The sequence below is a fragment of the Syzygium oleosum genome, unplaced genomic scaffold (assembly GCF_021117445.2).
Source record: "Syzygium oleosum isolate NSW1041296 unplaced genomic scaffold, Sole_v2.1 Sole_v2.04, whole genome shotgun sequence".
In the NCBI taxonomy this organism is placed as follows: Eukaryota; Viridiplantae; Streptophyta; class Magnoliopsida; order Myrtales; family Myrtaceae; genus Syzygium; species Syzygium oleosum.
The window spans coordinates 5,622,501-5,641,858 of NW_026607488.1; the positions used below are offsets into that span (position 1 = coordinate 5,622,501).

At 40.4% G+C, this 19,358-nt stretch overlaps 1 protein-coding gene across 3 annotated transcripts; it reads left to right on the forward strand.

Annotated features, from left to right (window-relative positions):
* The first annotated feature begins 1,388 nt into the window (after positions 1-1,388).
* On the forward strand, positions 1,389-18,684 carry LOC115674281 (protein TIC236, chloroplastic). 3 transcript variants are annotated; one of them, XM_030596631.2, is made up of 24 exons: positions 1,389-1,548; positions 2,054-4,088; positions 5,460-5,658; positions 5,766-5,825; positions 6,667-6,771; positions 7,062-7,202; positions 9,121-9,183; positions 9,322-9,552; positions 9,655-9,738; positions 9,810-9,967; positions 10,101-10,626; positions 11,191-11,358; positions 11,498-11,557; positions 12,093-12,215; positions 12,760-13,035; positions 13,552-13,617; positions 13,749-13,880; positions 14,409-15,233; positions 15,358-15,638; positions 15,919-16,175; positions 16,679-16,917; positions 17,019-17,210; positions 17,532-17,804; positions 18,268-18,684. In XM_030596631.2, the coding sequence occupies exons 2-24, from the start codon at positions 2,173-2,175 to the stop codon at positions 18,412-18,414; spliced, it is 6,522 nt and encodes a 2,173-aa protein (XP_030452491.1). In that variant the 5' UTR covers positions 1,389-1,548; positions 2,054-2,172; the 3' UTR covers positions 18,415-18,684. The 3 variants fall into 3 exon arrangements, with proteins under 3 accessions (XP_030452491.1, XP_030452492.1, XP_030452493.1); XM_030596632.2 differs by lacking the exon at positions 1,389-1,548 and adding an exon at positions 1,565-1,717; XM_030596633.2 differs by lacking the exon at positions 1,389-1,548 and adding an exon at positions 1,794-1,952.
* The last annotated feature ends 674 nt before the right edge of the window (positions 18,685-19,358 follow it).

Consider the following 19,358-nt stretch of genomic DNA (forward strand, 5'->3'; position numbering starts at 1 on the left):
GACTCATTAAAGATACAAAAAGAATCAAAGTAAAACACATCATACACAACCGACACAGATAAGACACTACGGGAAAATGTCCCACAATATCAAAAGACATAAGAGATTATAAAGAGCCTTTTAGATTTTGAAGATGAGAAGATCGTTCGTGATAGATTGATTTGGATTAAATTTAGCCCAAGTTTGAATTGCAAATTCGAATTAGATTAAGTTTTCGAATTTCAATAGTTGCCTTCGATTATAAAATTTTTCCAGCTATGTCTTGTTATCTTTCTACTTTCTCTACACACTTTATTGATTTTCATTTAAAAAAAAAATCCAATTTCAATCGTCGAGCAAGTATGACCATCAAGAAATTGAGTCATCCGTTCCAATTCAATAAAGTTTTCACGCAATTACTTTTTCGTTTTCAGTTATTTGACTGCGCATTATTCAGTAACTCGAGTTCCACAGAATCTTTAGGACTTCAAGGCATATTGGAGCCTTCTCGCTTTTGATTTAAATTCAAAATCACGATGCTTTAATTGGCCATCGATGATCTTCGATCGGACCTTAATAATTGAAACCGCTGAGCTTCGAAAGGCCCACGAGTTCACAAAAACACACGCGGCAATCTCTCGTATCTTATACGTTTGTCGTGTGTTTTAGGAGAACAAGCAAGCAACTATTCGAAGTCAGAAACCTTGGTGACTTCACTTCTGCCTTTTTCCTGGAAAAAGACACTGTCCGGAAGCAAATCGTAACAAAATTTTTTGAGTGAGGTTTGATCGAAAACGTTTCGTGTTGGATGAGGCATAAACATGTACAGGTGCGTGCAATTCAAGCAACGTTCATATGAATTTTGCATGTCAACATAAGACGGACTCGAAAGAATCTTAATTCCTTTTGTTAATGGCCTCTCTGCCACTGCACATCTGTTGCCACCCGAACAGCCTTTTCATGCAGCAACAGCTTCAGCCGCTTCCAGAGCTTTCGACTCCCATTGGTTCGCCATCGCCTCCTGTCGAACCTTCCTTTGGAGAATCTCCAGCTGCGAAAACCTACCATGGCGGCGTCAAGAACTCTCCTTGAGAAGAGCTCCGTCGCAGTCGAGCTCGATAATCCCGTCACGGGGTTCTCGCCATTTCAAAAATCATCCGGGGTCTCGTTTTCTTTCTTCCTACTGGCGACATGCAATCCAGTTAAACTCGACGTATTCATCGATCGCTTTCGTCTAATAGCTTAAATTTTAAGAATAATTTAGCAATTATACTTCATCTTAGGTTAAACTTCGCATGGTGTCCCAGGACATGAGTTGCTTTGTCCAAGCATCCACGGAAAGATAAAGGCTACCGCGGTCATTTCACACCAATTACTGTGTGGGCAATTTGGTCAGAAGGCTCTCGAAATGTTCTCTCTCTGTCCACTTCTTCCCTCTCAGAAAAACAAAAATTAAGCCCAACGTCTCAAGCAAAGCCCCCCACGTCCATGTCCATTCCTCTCTCTGTCGAGCGAGCGAAGCTTGTTGTGTCGATCGAGTCTGGCACTTGGCAGCGAACGCATCGACGAGTAAGCGATTCTCGCGCTTCATTCGTTTCGTGCTCTCAACGTTCACTTCGTCGCCGTCGTCGTCGTCTGTCTTCTCCTTCTAGTTCCATGTGCGCCGGAGCTGATCTTTTCGGGCTTATGTTCTTGTTCGATTGAGTGGGTGCCGGGTTTTCGAGGCTCCGATTCGTGGGTAATGGGAAATTTTCGATCTTCTATTCAAATTCCCGTGCTGTTGACTCTGGGGTTCGTTGGCGAGGGAGTTAAGGTGATTAACCGGCTGGGCTGATAGGAGTAGCTCAGTGAGAAATTCAGCTCAAAGAACGAGATAAGCGCGGCGGGTTTTTCTTTTCTTGGATGATTATCGTGTCTTTAGGATCCAGTAACTCACGGAAACGATTGCCCGTTCGGTTGTTTTTAGCTTTGGAGTGAGTTTTTTCCGTAGTTTCTCAACTTTCGCGCGGCGTTCGTTTCATTCGGGGATCGTGGGATGACTTTTGTTCGTTGGTTTGGTTTGATTTTCTTGCAGGTTGTGAATGCTTGACCGACGGGGACCGTTTTGATATTGTAGGGGACTAAGAGCATTATGCTTGGTCTTAGTCCCCAGCAGATGAGCTGCGACAGCTCGAAATCATCCAGTCAGGGATAATGAGTATAAGACTTCAGAGCCCTTTTCTTGGTGTTACCCTTTCTAGCTCAATAAATAAAAGAAGCAATGTCGACCTTTTCGAACCAGAAAGAATGCAAAATCGAACGGCGATTTGGAAGTGTAAGTGTGCTAAGCCAAACCCCTGGGTGTCCAGGGCGATTTGGTTCTCTCACTTCTACAGGAAAAATGTGGAGTTACTAAAGAATAATCTCGGGTCAAGAAGTGGATCGATTGTTAATTGCGTCAAGGAACCTTTTTCTAGAAGCAAGGCTCTGGTAAGGTCTTTGACACCTCAATGGCATGAGGGACTGATATTATTTAGGTGCTCAATATTTATCGCTGTGATATCTGGGGTCTGCTTATTGGTATGGTATGGGCAATCAAAAGCCAAGGGCTTCATTGAAGCCAAGCTTTTACCTTCTGTTTGTTCCACCCTTAGTGATTATATCCAGCGCGAACTTGACTTTGGAAAGGTCAGAAGGATTTCTCCTTTAAGCATAACCTTGGAGTCATGTTCTTTTGGTCCTCATTTGGAAGAATTTTCTTGTGGTGAGGTTCCCACCATTAAACTTCGCATTCGACCTTTTTCTAGTTTGAGGAGGGGAAAGATTGTCATTGACGCTGTTCTATCCGACCCATGTCTCTTGGTTGCGCAAAAGAAGGATTTTACTTGGTTAGGGATTCCCTCATCAGAGGGGAGTCTGCAGAGGCGGTCTTCTTCAGAAGAAGGCATTGACCATCGGACAAGAACTAGGAGAATTGCTTGGGAGGAAGCGGCCACTCGGTGGGCTAGAGAAAGGGATGACGCGGCTAGGCAAGCTTCAGAGATTGGTTATGTAGTCCCTGAGAAAGGCTCTGGTCCATCCAAAGAAAGTGTTAAGGAGACAGAAAGTAATTTCACAAAATCGACGAGTTCCGAGTCCTTTTTGTGCATGGAGGAGAAGATGCATTGGAGTGATCATCATTGTATGGACACAGGTGTCGATTATGATATGAGGCATGCAGATCTAGAGAAATCATTTGGTGTGAAAGTACCTGACTCTGGACTGAACTTCTGGTCTACAGTGATCAAACGAGTTCGAAAGCACAAGAGGAAATCTAACGGTGGTAGTTATTCTGAAGATGTTCTTGCTGCTAAGAACAGAATACTCAAGCGCAGTGCAACAGCAGCAGCGTCTTATTTCCAGAGACTATCCCAAAGGACTTCTGATGAGACCTCACAGTCACTTGCAGGTTATGATTTTATGGATGTCAAGAGTTCTCTACAGGAAAGTCAGGGGGATATTGTCGATGTTTCTGCGACGAGTGTCAAAGGACAGTTGACAGATGATACCCGTATGGGTGAACGTCTCGAAACTTCAGAATTGGATCATCTTACAAAGAACAAAGATGAAAATAGACCTAATCGTAGTTTGAAATTTGTATATGATCCTTTTCTTATGATATTTGGTAGATGGAATGGAGTGGAAAAACACGGGCAAAGTTCTTCAAGTGTAAATGTTGCTGAAAGAGTCAATGCTAAATATGACAATACTAGGGTTGACGTTGTCAATCAGCATGTTGATCATGTTATTGAGTTTGCAAAGGGTGATACAACATATCAAGATTCAGCTCTTGACAAAGCTGACCACTCGGTTGCAATGCAACGGCCCTTGCACCGATGGCATCTGAATCTGAATTTTCCCTCGTCTTATGGAAAAATGGCCGACCAGTTCTTCCATAGCTTTGCTGTCACCTTGGGGAAGCTGAAGTCAACAGTTGCTCCAAAAGTTGAAGAGGTTGTTGCAGAACTTGTTGATGGAGCCGAACTAGCGCAAACTGAAGGCATCAGCAAGATGCTTCCTGTTACTTTGGACTCGGTTTACTTCAAAGGTGGGACATTGATGCTTCTTGCTTACGGCGACACAGAGCCCAGGTGCGTATTGTTTGGATAATGTCAATTTTTCTCCTTGAAATTTGGTTGAACTTCTTTATTATTGTTTGCTTTGAATACTATCCTTGTCCTATTTATTTGTTCACTCACGTTCGAATTTAGTTATTTTGGTGAGCAGTTAATAATTATTTTTTGTGGAGGTAGATGAAGTAAACACCCAAAAGTGATCGATACTGGATAGGTTTTTGCTGATATATTGGTTGATCGTATCTTGAGATTTGCTTGTACAATGCCTGAACCTGAGGATGTGTTGAGAATATTCCTTGGCTGGTACTGTTGGTGTTAGCATGAGTTTTTTAGGTGAAATGCTGCCTACATACAACAATATAGGAGATCAATCCTTTTCTGATTTTGCTCAACTCAAGTTTCCTTTCAGTAACATTTTCCGCCATGAGAGTGCGTAATGTGTCTCGATGTGTCCTAACTTCAATGATGGCCTCTGCTTACTAGAAAGGACTTGATTATGGTCTCCTAAATTGTCATCAGCCAACGACTAAAGTCATTGTTTATGTTTCTGCACATTGTTTTAAAGAGTCGCTTCCCGCTTTATGGTTACACTGTCATTTGCTATATCAACGTCCTGTCATGTGAGTTTGTTGATCTTGTAGGTATAATATTTTATGGCAGTCAGTGATACAACTATGTGCCGTCTCTATCATTTACAGCTAACAAGAACGACAAATTATGTTTTCTAAATGACGTTAAGTTCTCCCTCTTCAGTGCAATATGTTTTTTTTTGGTTTGTTAATTATATGAAAGAGCAAGCTTGTTTGCTCGTGAGCTTACCATCAACAGTGTTCTGCATATTTTTGCATGCCAATCTACTGATAACCCTAAGAGCTGTGATGGTACTTTCTGGGGAATGTTGTTTGTTTCTTGGACATTTTATGTGAACTCTCCGCAGTCCTCTTTCTATTGTTGAAAATAATGTGTTCTCCTGACTGAGCGGCGTCCTTTGACTTTAACTTGACTAGTGTAACCTCATAGTTTACTTTCCCATGACGTAATTTTTTAGTTCAAGCTACAACATAAACTTTTTTCTTTTGCACTTGGGTGATTTGTTAATGCCGAGTATTTCCCAAGTGTAAGTATTCGTATTGTCGCTTCTTTTATATTTAACTCTTTGTTTCCCATAGTCTTGGTATACCTCCTATAAACTTCGTCTATCAGTCTTTCATTGAAGTATTCCTTGATTGAAAGATGCCTAGTGCATAAATTAGCAACACAGAAGTGATAATATGGTAAAATCTGTTTTGGGTGGAAAGAAACTTGGAATCTTTGTGAAGTTCTGATGCACGATCAATTTTGTATGTCATCTATTTATTGATTGTTTCTGTCGCTGACTTAATCCAGAGAGATGGAGCACGCAGATGGACATGTGAAGTTTCAAAAGAATTATGGCCTCATTCATGTTCAACTGAATGGTAATTGTCAGATGTGGAGATCAGATGTAATGTCTGAAGATGGTGGTTCACTGTCTGCTGATGTTTTTGTCGACATTCTCGAGCAAAAATGGCATGCCAATCTAAAGATAGCAAACCTTTTTGCTCCAGTAAGTATGTGGCCATATGTTAATGTGAAATGTAAAGAACTTGCATTGTGCTGCCCAGTAGGTGGCAAGTTTCTCATGCCTAATGTGCTGCCTGTCATTTTCTGCAGCTTTTTGATAGAATTTTAGAAATCCCGATTACATGGGCGAAAGGTAGAGCCACTGGTGAGGTGCTTTTCTAACTTCAAGCTCTTCATTTTTTTTTTCTAAGAAAATTTGTGGTCCACTTCTCAATGTGGTAGGATTTCTTGCGTTTCTCTCCATATGCCTCGAGGAAGTTTTGGTTAACTTGGAGTAAGATGTATTTCATGGGTTAAGATGCTAATTTGCTGCCATCACGTTTTCAACCTGCTGAAGAACATTTTCTTCTTCAGCAAATATTGCTCTACAAGATGATTGTGGCGTTCGCAATTTTTGTTAATAGGGTGCTTCTAAGAGTGAAAATATATTTCAAGACATCATGAAACAGATTGAGTGAGTTGATCAGCCAACATTCTCGCAAGACTTGATGGTACTACATATGAGTCCCTCTTTAGGCTTTTTTGTTGCAATTTGGCTTTTCATAGACCTAGGCAGCGGTAAATAATAAATACTAAAGCACGGTTCATTAATCCTAAGAATGCCTAGGGCAAGGTTCGTGCGGATGTTTTTTGGAGGACCTTGAAGGAAAGTGGTCCACTCTATATCACAGAACTGCTGGTTCGGTATGATAAAGCCCAATGTTTATCACCAAGAGATGGAGTCTGAGATGCATTATTAAGCTGGTAGTTTAGATTTAGTGAAGTTAACCAACATATATAAGAGCTGGAGAGCATCTGACATCATATCTGTGGACAGCTTTGTCAGCAAGTAATTCAATGATTAGGCAAGAGCAACATACATGATTCAGTGACTGTTTCTGAGAATACTAATATGCATAAACTTCTTTAAGTCCTTCTCTGTTCCCTTTATTCCTTTGCTTTTCCTCTTCTTTTCGTTTCCTTTTTTTGAAGGCTCTGCTTTTTTCCGCAGGTTCATATTTGCATGTCCAGAGGAGAAACATTTCCAAATATTTATGGTCAACTTGACGTGACGGGATTGGCTTTTCAGCTATATGATGCTCCATCATGGTTTTCTGTATGTCCTGGGTTAATTTGTGCCAGTTCGACATTAATTGGCCATAAACTGATCAAACAAATTTTTCTAATATGAGTGAGAGGATACACGCATGAGCATTTACACTGTGCAATTTCTTTCTCTGATATTCTTAAGTTATTATCACTATCAGTGGTTGTCGTGCACTTGCACATTTAGCATAAACTCATGAACTTTCTTTCTTTGGTGTACTCAAGAAAATTAATTAGTGTTCATCATGGCTTCGCAAAGTAGAGGTTTTGCTGAAATTGCCTATTGTATCTCTTCTATAGGATGTTTCGGCAAGTTTATCTTTCCGCGGTCAACGAATATTCTTACACAATACAAGTGGATGGTTTGGCAGCGTTCCCCTCGAAGCTTCTGGAGATTTTGGCATTAATCCTGATGAAGGAGAATTTCATGTAATGTGCCAGGTATGTGTTAACCTCAACATAACTTTCAAGTTGCACCTCCATTGTTCGTAGTTTGCTCCTGCTTTTTGGATAGACATTGTCACAATTGCTAAAAATATATTAATTTAATCGAATCTTCACTTTGATAAATTAACTGACTGAGGATTGTTATGTAGCTATTTCCTACATTTGTTAACAGGGAATAGATGTCACCAAATTGGATGTTTTTCTGCTTTTCTGAATGAGATTTCTTGTTTTTATTCCACTGTCAAGTGGATTTGTTACTGAAAATAGCAGTTCCAAAAAAAAATGTTCATCTTTACTGCAGAGGCAATCACCACAAACCATGTCCTTGGCCTCCCCAGCCACTGCAAGCACTATAGCTGTCCGCATCCTCATTGGTGCAGCCACAATCACCTTGTTACATTTACCGGTGTAAACATATAACATAGAATTTATGTCGTTGAATAACAACTTACACTTTTAGAACAAAAGATTGCATAGTCAACTTTACTATGGTATCAGAGTCAAAGGTCTCAAGTTCAATTCCTCACTTTCACCGGCTGATGAGTTTTCCTTCTTTATATGGCAATAGGTTCAACAGTTCTTTCATTGGCAGATACCAGGTTTGCATGCCAAAGGTCTCTTTCCTCTTACCAGCCTTCCCGTGAGGGGGAGTGTAACATGTGAAATAGAATCTATGCTGTTCATTTATGCCTTAAGCTTTTAGAACAAAAATCCTGCAATCAAGTTTAATAACCAGCATAGCCAACCTTGGTTCAATACCACCGCCACTTGGCTGTACTTCACTGCTAGTGTGGATGGCGATGCCACCTCCCAGTACTTTGATAGATGCAGCCTCCACCACTGCCAGCACCCGTGCCGCCTTACAATTACCAGTACCATTGATCGTTGCTATCATTAAGCGTCGATTGAAGTTGCAATGGTGAGTTTAGGATATAACTGAACTAAGGACAGTTAGATATATAGATACGAGGTAAAAAATTTTGGGGAATGAAAATTAAGGTGATAATGAGATAAATGGGTATCATCTGTTTTTTACTCAGCCAGGTCCACCTAGGAGTTACCTGTCCACCAGTCCTAATTCCACTAAAGTTTGTGCTGACAGTTGCTGTTATTTCATGTGTCTCTTTGGCTGTCTAGTTTAGTTTTAGATAGTAGCTCAAAATAATAAAATTTGTCTCACCTTAGCAGTTTTGTCAGGTGGATATGCATGCGTCTGCATCCGTGTACATGTATCCATGTTTCCTAAATTAACTGAAAATTATCGGATGTGACGTGCATGAGTCAGTAAGTGGTTCTTTGTCTTTCTCCATGCCATGTACTTGCCTGTACATTGCTGTACAAGATTAATAACAATGAAATCTGTGTCCTTGGGCAACATCATGGCACTCAATTTTAACATTTCACTTCTCTAAATTATATAAATGCCCCGTCTTATTATTATCCGTAAAAGGTTACTTCTCTTTTGGCTTGAGAATGGTCATATAGAAGCCAGTGCTATTTGGGAAAAAAGATATAGCCATATTATTTTCCTTTTGACAATATGAGTAACTGAACGGTAAGATTGCTTTGAAGGGTATGAGCTTGAGTCATGATATGTTTTTTGTTTGCATTTGCTGTCACAACTATATGACTGCATGGTTATGTCATTCTTGTTTTCCACATCTGGCGTCCTGTTCATTCTAATAACTGCCCGTCCTTCTAATTCATTATCCATAAAAATTTCTCCTTAGAATTGGGAAGGGTTTCTTTTGTTAAACGTTTATAATCAGCAAATGGAGGCAGCAATAGCTTTAGCTTGAAATGATATGAATAGCTGAAGGGTAAGATTACTCTGAAGGGCATGAGCTTGAGCCCTGAAAAGTGTTTTGTTTTATATTCTGTCATAACTATTTCATTGTATTCTGTTTTTCAGGTTCCTTCTGTCGAAGTGAATGCCTTAATGAAAACTTTCAAGATGAGACCTCTATTATTTCCGGTATGAATTAACTCAAGAAATCTTAATTTAGCTATGTATTGCTATTGTTTGTTGGCAGGAGAGATGGGAGACAGGAGGCTTTCTTTTGCCTTGCTTAGCTCCATTCGGTTTTCTTTTGACCATTTCTCTTGGCTGCAGCTTGCTGGTTCAGTAACTGCAGTATTCAACTGTCAGGGCCCACTGGATGCTCCCCTGTTTGTGGGTAGTGGGATCGTTTCAAGGAAGGTGGCTCATTCTGTTTCGGACTATCCTGCATCTATTGCATATGAAGCAATGTTGAAGAATAAGGAGGCTGGTGCAGTGGCTGCATTTGATCGAGTTCCATTTTCATATGTGTCAGCCAATTTTACTTTCAACACTGACAATTGCGTAAGAATTTTTGTGATCACTTAGTTAATTGTAAAAGCAGCCACGCTTTTTCCGGAAATGCTTAAATAGTATAGTGGGATAAAGCTAGCTTCCATATTATAGGTTGCGGACTTGTATGGTATCAGAGCTAGTCTTGTTGATGGTGGTGAAATCCGTGGGGCTGGGAATGCATGGATTTGTCCAGAGGTACTTCATCAACCTTATTGATATCCTACATATACCTTCATGTCTAATGTATGATATATGCTGCTTCACAGGGGGAGTTGGATGACTCGGCTATTGATGTAAATTTTTCTGGAAACTTATCTTTTGATAAAATCTTGCAACGGTATATGCCAGCTTATCTTCATTCAATGCCACTCAAGTTGGGAGATTTAAGCGGAGAGACTAAACTTTCTGGGTCACTTCTGAGACCGTAAGAGTAGTCTACCTCTTCTTTTCTACTTTTTGGAGATCCAACTCCTTTGAGTGAGATCTTATTAATTGTTCAGTTAGTGAATCTACATCTAGGTTGCAGTTAACTTATATAAGATGGTTTATGATCATAGGAGATTTGATATCAAGTGGACGGCACCAAAAGCCGAGGGATCATTTAGCGATGCTCGTGGGGACATCATTATCTCACATGAGTATATAACTGTTAATTCTTCATCTGTTGCTTTTGAGTTGTACTCAAAAGTTCAAACATCGTATCTCGATGAATACTGGCTTGAGAAAAGGGACGTCAATCTGACGAACTCTGTTCCGTTTATTGTTGAAGGAGTTGACTTGGATTTACGAATGCGTGCTTTTGAATTTTTTAGCTTGGTTTCTTCTTATTCTTTTGACTCTCCAAGACCTGTGCACTTAAAAGCAACTGGAAGGATAAAGTTCCAGGGAAAGGTTACAAAGCCATTGGGCCATGGTATTGGGCACATGAGTACTGATAACAGTTTGGGAAGTGTGCACATGAATGTTGAAGAGAGCTCAAAGAATCTTGTGGGTGAGGTTTCTATCTCAGGTCTCAAACTGAACCAATTGATGCTAGCACCTCAGTTGGCAGGGCTCTTGAGAATTTCACGCGAATATATTAAGGTAACGGCTATGCAGTGCCATTTTTAGAAGTAATTTCCTTGATATACCATGGCATTGTAGCTTGCTTTGTTAGGAAAATCATTTTTTGCGATTTATTTTGTGTAGATAGCCTCGTACATTTTTCAGTATTAGTCAAGCTTCTTGCAAATAGTGCTTGTGCGGCTTTCAAACAGGGAATGGCAGAGGGTTTTGTAGCAGGAGTCACTAGAAAAAGCCATCACAGTGGCTGGAATGCTGAAAGTCTAGATATAATTGTCTACAATTCCTTGAAGGAAAAAAGCTATTGCATTTTTTACATCGGATGCTGCATGATTTCATATGATTTTGGTGCTTTATGAATTAATTATATGCCTCCTGTCTGGAGTTAGTTACACTGTTGGAATTATATTGAATTCGTTATTTAATGAGGCATTAAAGACAGAATATTAAGAAGGTAACTAATCTGTTGAAATTACAATGACTACAGAAAAAGTAGTCCTGATGCAACTTGTGTGGTTCTTATTGGATTTCATGTTCCGAAACGACCTTCTTCTAATTTTGCGTTATTGGTTTCTGATAATGCAGTTAGACGCCACAGGAAGACCAGATGAAAGTCTTAGACTGGAGGTTGTGGGTCCCCTGCAGCCTAGTGAAGATAATCTCCAAAACGGGAAAATGTGTTCCTTCTCTCTTCAGAAGGGGCAGCTAAGAGCTAATGCTTGCTTTCGACCTCTACATACTGCCAACTTGGAGGTACTTCTGATTTCATCAGTTCTTTACAAAACAATGGAATTAGTGTTGAAGATTGACTGCTATTTGCATAGGTTAATATCTTAAATATGACTTGGAAATTAATAATCTGATATTCCCTTTCTTGTGTTGCTGGGTATAGCTACGCCATTTGCCTCTCGATGAATTGGAGTTGGCTTCACTCAGGGGAATAATTCAAAGGGTAAGTTCTCATGAAGAGTTGCATGTTGATTTCAGTTCTTTTCCTTGTAGGATGATCTTTTCAGTAGTGCTGCTTTGGACATATATAACTTCACAAGATTCATCTTGCTTGTTATGCTTACACCATCTGTACACTGGAACATCCTGTAATTATAAAGATCCTACTCTTAGGTGGATTTGGCATCTAATTACAATTACACTGAAATTATTTGCTTTTTTTTTTTACCCAGTATGATCACCTGTATATATATGAGTGAAGAATCATGAATTTGATTGGCAAGTTTGAGGTTTTATACTGTCAGAGGAAATGTAGGAGCCTTCTAATAATTCCTTATGAGATGTGAAAATGTGAATTTCTAATTTCATGGTTACTAGAACAGTGAATTATTATGAAGGGTTACATAGTTAGTATGACTTGCCTCTTCTCTACTCAAAGGATCTGCATTATGTTCTCAGGTATACGAATATATTTGAGATTGGTGATAACATTTAACATTTAGCTGTTGCTCTCTTTTCTGCTGCTGTTTTGTTGTCAGGCAGAAATCCAGCTTAATCTTCAGAAAAGAAGGGGTCATGGAGCTTTATCTGTGCTTCGGCCAAAATTCAGTGGTGTGCTAGGGGAAGCTCTTGATGTAGCCGCTAGATGGAGTGGAGATGTTGTGAGTGCCCAGACTCAACTTCCTTTGTTTTTTTTTCATCCCTGGATGTTTCTCAATGCTTACATTTTAGTCAGTTAATTAATCAGTTGAGAACATCATGATCAGCATTATGGTTGTTGGATGTTTGGCAATTTCTTTGCCTGGTATCCCACTTTACCTGATTTTCAGGTAATTTATATGCATACTAGTTGCATGAGAGAACATCTGCAATTCTCGTAGTTTTTTTCCTTGCTTGTATATAAACTCTTAGCAACTTTTAGCTATAGGATTTTCCTTGGTAATGATTTTGGACTCGTTAATAGTATCAGTCTTTATATTTGTAGAGCTTAATTGGCATGCTTAGTCACCAATTTTGTAGCATTCTGTTGGTTCAGTGATGGAACTTTAATCTGTTATCTCATGGGATTGTCACCTGTAGTCAATTTTGAAGGTCACGTCTCCTGGAGTTAGTCAATGCACAGGCTCCTATTATACAGTTGGTCACAAGAATGTTGCCCATTCACGACTTAAAACTTTGGCTGACATTCCTGTTCCCGTTTTTCAGATTACAGTTGAGAAAACCATTCTAGAACAAAGCCATAGCCGATATGAACTTCAAGGCGAATATGTCTTGCCTGGCAGCAGGGAACGAAGCCCTGCTGGTAAAGAAACTGGTGGCTTGTTGAAAAGAGCAATGACAGGGCATTTGGGTAGTGTTATATCTTCTATGGGAAGATGGAGAATGAGACTTGAAGTTCCTCAGGCTGAGGTTGTTGAGATGCTTCCGCTGGCGAGACTTCTTTCTCGAAGCACAGATCCAGCTTTTCATTCTAGATCAAAGGTTGTTTTCCTCTCAATCAGTTGCGTTTGAACTTAAATTGGAACTGGTAAAAGTACCAGACTTGAAAAAATTTCAGTGAACTTAATTTAGTCGAGATAAAAAGTTCATATACTGCCCATCTAGTAATAATGGCGCTCTTTGTTGCGGTTGGATGAAAAGTATTGATTGTAGTATTGTTCTGAAGTAGATCATCTACTAGGAAACCATATTCTGAAAACCGAAACAATTGAAGTTTGGCTTCAATTAAGTACCATAATATAGGTTGCCAGAGCAGATGATGACAGTTCATGTCATCAGATTTAGGCTAGTGGATTACTATATTCCATATGATATCCAAGAGACTGCTGAGCATCCTCTAATTGTTGCTTTGCTTTTGTGAACTTTCTTTCTCTTCTATTGTTCTGATTAAAATTATCTCCATTTGTTTCCCCTTATCTTTCTAGATTTAACCCTTTTATTCCCCTTAAAATCATGCCATCAAAATTCATTGTACCACTGGTCTGCACTTATTTGCAGGATTTTTTTCTTCGAAGTTTGCAATCTGTGGGATTATGTACTGAAAGCTTACAAGAACTCCTTGAGGTACTTTATTTCTGCTTGTATTCAGAAGTGGCATTGCTAGATGGCTACTGATTGATGCTTGGAAAGCTCAATATTTTAATCATTTTGAAGCTGTATCATCACGCCATGATGCTTAATTATCTGTGTCTCAGGTGATGCGTGGGCACTACAGTCCAGCAAATGAAGTGATCCTTGAAGACTTAACACTTCCTGGTTTGGCTGAGCTTAACGGTCGCTGGCATGGCTCTCTTGATGCAAGTGGTGGAGGGAATGGGGATACGATGGTAGATGTCTTTCCTTCAAAGAATTATTACTATAGCCGTAAACATTGAGATCTCTGGAGCACAAGATAAGACACTGGCTTTGAAATAGGGAGCCTGTTGTGCTCGTATGACTGGGAAAAATTGAATTCATTTTACAGGGGACAAAAGTCTTGTACACTTCGATGAAGTAATTTTCCTTTTCCCTGTTTGGAAATAGGTTTTTTGCCTGTCAAATTCTCTTAGTAACAATCTTAGCTGCTGTCATAACTGAATCTCAATACCACTAACTTTTGCTTTCTTCTTGTTTTTTTCCTTTCCGTCTTCCAGCATAGGACATGGTCCATGTGATCCTGTGATGTCGAAATTTCTGAACTTGCTTCCAAATTCTTTGATGTGTGTAGATCGGACAATGAATTGTTACATCGTCTCTGTGATTTAAATTCAAATACATTTTGATGGCATTTTGCTTAGTTTCATCCTATTTACAAGTCCGCAATTTCGTGGCTTATCTTGCTCAAGACAATTATTTGTACCGCATGAATCCTACAGGCAGATTTTGACTTCCACGGAGAGGACTGGGAATGGGGGACCTACAAAACTCAGCGGGTTCTGGCGGTTGGTGCATACAGCAATGATGATGGATTGCGGCTGGACAATTTTTTTATCCAAAAGGACAATGCCACAATCCATGCTGATGGAACTTTGTTAGGCCAAAAAAACAACCTGCATTTCGCTGTTCTAAATTTTCCTGTCAGTTTAGTCCCTACTGTCGTTCATGTTGTCGACTCTTTAGCTACCGATGTTATTGATTCTTTGCATCAATTACTAGCACCAATTAAGGGTATTCTTCACATGGAAGGAGATCTTAGGGGTAGTCTGGGTAAACCAGAATGCGATGTCCAAGTGAGGCTTTTGGATGGTGCTATTGGAGGCATTGATCTTGGACGTGCTGAGATTGTTGCATCCTTGACCTCTTCCAGCCGCTTTCTGTTCAATGCGAAATTTGAACCGGCAATCCAAAATGGTCATGTGCACATTCAAGGCAGTGTTCCCATCACCTTTGTCCAAAATAACATTCTTGAGGAACAAAACATTGATAGAGATGAAACTCAAGCTTCTTGGGTCTCTGGCTGGGCGAAGGAAAGTGGTCGAGCGTCTCTGGATGATACTGGTGAAAAGAAAGCCTCTAGAGGTAGAAGTGAAGATGGGTGGGATACCCAATTAGCTGAAGGCCTCAGAGGTTTGAACTGGAATATCCTAGATGTTGGGGAAGTAAGGATTGATGCTGACATAAAAGATGGGGGCATGATGTTGTTGACGGCTCTATCTCCATATGCCAATTGGCTTCATGGCAATGCAGATATAGTGCTTCAGGTGAGTCAATAGGGATTTGTTAGTGTGTTCCTCTGACATGATAAAATTGTTTATAATTTGTTAATGCAAACTTCCGTTCAGTGTGATTGGTTTGCCCTGTAGCTTACCGCTTGCTGATGAACAGGTCAGAGGTACAGTTGAACAACCTCTGCTTGATGGATCTGCATCTTTTCATCGGGCTTCTGTATCTTCACCCGTGCTCCGTAAACCACTCACAAATCTTGGTGGCACGCTTCATGTGAAATCAAATAGGCTATGTATTGGTTTGTTAGAGAGCAAAGTAAGCAGGAGAGGTAAATTGTTCATAAAGGGAAATTTGCCTTTCAAGACAAGTGAAGCATCTCTTGGTGATCAAATCGACTTGAAGTGTGAAATATTAGAAGTACGAGCTAAGAATATTTTAAGGTGATCAATTCAATTTCAGGAACAGTAAAGCGCATATTTCTGTTATTGCGGTCACTTTTTACTATGCTTTGGTTTTTATTTTTTCTTCAGCTGCCAATGTATTATGATAGCTGATGTTTGGTGTGTTTGTGGTTGTTGATTTTGTTCTTGTTTATTACATTGTGGTCTCTACCCTGGAAGATAATGGGGAATTTCTTCTTCTTTTTTTCTGATTGTCCATTTGTGGCCTTTTGAGCTTATGATTTCTCTGTATTTCTGATGCTTGCACATACGTGATCAGTGGTCAGGTTGACACACAGATGCAAATAACTGGTTCCATTTTGCAACCAAACATATCTGGGAATATTAAATTGAGTCACGGAGAAGCATACTTACCTCACGATAAGGGCAGTGGAGCAGCACCTTTCGATAGATTGGCCTCACAGCGGTCCCGGCTCTCTGTTGGTGGTGTGAATCGTGCATTTGCTTCAAGATACGTTTCCCGGTTTTTTAATGGAGAGCCTGCTGCTTCGCGAATTGGATTTGGTCCACGTTTAGGTAATACGTTGTCTTTTGTTTGATATATGGTCATTTGTGCTTGTGAAGCAAGCTTAATTTGTTGAATTGTGCTTCTTCTGAAATTTACTTGGTTATTAAGATAAAGTTTTCTACTCCAGTAAATATATTTCTGTTTTGAGTGGGATCTAGTGTGTTCCTTCCAAGGATTTCCATGTTTCATCAGCAAAAACAGACAAATATTAAGGCTTAGTCCTAAGAGTATTAATCCCAAAACAAAAGATAAAAAGGAGAGGTGCAAAATCATCAAAAGGACAATGTCTTCGTAAATATTGAGAGATGAGGTAATTAAGGAAATAGCTGGAAATTAAGGAGGATCTCCTGAATATATGACGTGACAGCTATATTGATTTCCACTTCTGTTCAACATAATAAAATATTTCTCAATATGACTAGTTAGCGAAGTATAAATTTCTAAGTAGAAGGAAAGAAGTATGCATAATCTTATTGCAGGAGTTAATATCCTTGCAATGCTCCCTTTGCAGTCAAATCAGCTGAAGTTAAAAAGGAAATGGATCAAGTAAACATTGCACCAAAAGTAGATATACGCCTCAGTGATTTGAAGCTCGAGCTGGGGCCAGAGCTGAGAATTGTGTATCCTTTGATTCTCAATTTTGCTGTCAGCGGAGAGCTCGAGCTAAATGGCCTTGCTCATCCCAAGCGGATAAAACCCAAAGGCATCCTGGCATTCGAAAACGGTGATGTGAATCTTGTTGCAACTCAGGTGCACCATTTGTATTCACCTTTTTCCTATTTTGGTGCTGCATTTGCTCTGCTTTATCATCTATATCCTCCTGCCTGATTTTTGTTGGAATCTCCATCCAGGTGAGGCTGAAGAAAGAGCATTTAAACATAGCCAAGTTTGAGCCTGAGCATGGACTAGATCCAATGCTAGACTTGGCTTTGGTTGGATCAGAGTGGCAATTTAGGATCCAAAGTCGAGCAAGTAATTGGCAGGATAATTTGGTTGTAACCTCCACCCGCTCTGTGGAGCAGGATGGCCTCTCACCTACTGAGGTACTTATTAATATCATTTACAGCTCTCCTTGCTAGTACTCTTTTCAATGACTGGTAAGCCAGTCAAGGCAAGAGATTCTGCGCCATACAAAAATTGCCTCAACTTTTAAGAAGTGCTATTGGCCACTTTAATGTTTTATTCTGTTTTTTGGATATTGTGCACTAAACAAGTTTGCTTTGTTTCCATCGTTGCCATCCACCACACAATCCATTTGCTTATATCAGAATTGACGGGATCAAATCCTTTAATTGTTTCCTTGTTTGTGATAGCATGTGTGGTGACTTGAGAGTTGGTTTCTTGATTGCATTTTGTTTGTGCAGGCCGCTAGAGTCTTCGAGAGTCAATTGGCAGAGTCTATCTTGGAAGGTGACGGTCAGCTCGCATTTAAAAAGCTTGCAACTGCGACTCTCGAAACACTAATGCCGAGAATAGAGGGAAAGGGAGAGTTTGGCCAGGCTAGGTGGAGAGTGGTCTATGCACCACAGATTCCAAGTCTGCTCTCTGTTGATCCTACAGTTGATCCTCTCAAATCTCTTGCCAGTAATATTTCATTCGGTACAGAAGTTGAAGTGCAGCTTGGTAGACACCTTCAGGTTTGCAACTCTTTACCCTTGCTCATGTTTCAGTTATTTCTTGATTCTATGTTTCGACATTGGGTCATACTCTGTGGCCAAAGCCAGCAAAAATCGAAGTATCTCTTGTGCAATGTTCTCATCCATTCCTGCCAATGTATGCTAGTGGTCCCAAAATTCCCAGTATTGATGAAATAGCCGAGTGTCTTGAGGAAAAAATTTGATGAAATTGCAAAAAACAATCGTCATGTTTCGCAAATGTGCCAGAAGAATATTGTAGTTTAAACTTTTCTATTGCTTGCATTGTTTTTTACTAAAACAATTAGGATAGAGATGGGAGGCTTGTGGACACTGGTTCTACAGATTTTATGAGGGAGAATTAGGTCTCTTGTTGATTGCTGAGACCATCTTTTCTTCAATATTAATCACATTAATATGTTTGACACCTCAATTCATACCAACATCCTGGTTTTATTTTCTCTAGGCCTCTGTTGTGAGGCAGATGAAGGATTCAGAGATGGCGATGCAGTGGACCTTAATTTACCAGCTCACGAGCCGCCTGCGGGTGCTTCTACAATCCGCTCCTTCCAAACGCTTGCTCTTCGAATATTCCGCTACCTCCCAGGATTAGACCGTCACCCGTCTGCCGACTTCCATAGCGCCTTCCTTGAGAGCCAGTGATACGCCCTTTACAGTTATGGTTCTGCCCCCTTGGCTTGGGGATTGTGATATTTAGGTGCTGTAAATATGTTTAGTCATTCTTTCGCTCAGAAATCATTGAGCCTCCATGTTCTTTTTTGCCTTGTAATGTACAGTAACAGAATGCTGGCGACGCGTTACATAGCTTCGTCATTCATTATCACGTTTTAATCAAAAGAAAGGGATAGGTCGAATTGATCCACCGTCGAGCATTTTCGCACTCAAATTAGGGAAGTTGTGCGGGATTTTTCACATGATTTCTTACTTGTGTGGCCGAATCCAACTTGTTCGGAATTTGTCGCTCGGTTCAACAGCACCGCGTCATTGTGGTATTGCTCATCAAGTAGTCACCTTAGAGAATTCGTGCGTGTGGAATGACGTGAACTATTTCATGGACCAGAGAAAGGGATAAACCAAGTAATCATGCGAGGAATCAATTACCAATTACTGTATGATCAAGCGGTCGCTTTCGCCACCATAACAAGTTACCCGGCAATCACCCGAAAATCGAATCATGTCGGCCCGTCGGTTGTCATTCCTCGGGCTCGAGAAGGGCCCTTGGGCTGGGCCTAATTGGATGCCCGGGGCTGCTCATAGGGAACATTTCATGCATAAATGGGCTGTGCTTTATAACTGGATAACCTCGTCCACGCCTGCCAAGGAGTGCCCTTCAAGGCCCATATGGCTCAGGCCGACCTAGGCGGGCGTGGACCTCGAGGCCCATTATCAGGTCTACGGACCTACTCAGCTGCGGGCTACATGAAACGTCCAGCCCAACGTCATGGCGGGCTGGGACTGTAGTTGGGCCCTAAAAACCATGCCCTAGGTTACTCATCGGGTCGGCCGAGAGGGTCACTTATCGGGTTATTCACGACG

Bases quoted from the DNA above. Each gene is read 5' to 3' on its own strand.
- LOC115674281 (XM_030596631.2), top strand. From the start codon at position 2,173: ATGAGTATAAGACTTCAGAGCCCTTTTCTTGGTGTTACCCTTTCTAGC. The intron at 11,359-11,497 runs GTACTTCTGATT...TGCTGGGTATAG, and splicing joins TACATACTGCCAACTTGGAG to CTACGCCATTTGCCTCTCGA. The intron at 13,036-13,551 runs GTTGTTTTCCTC...ACTTATTTGCAG, and splicing joins CTTTTCATTCTAGATCAAAG to GATTTTTTTCTTCGAAGTTT.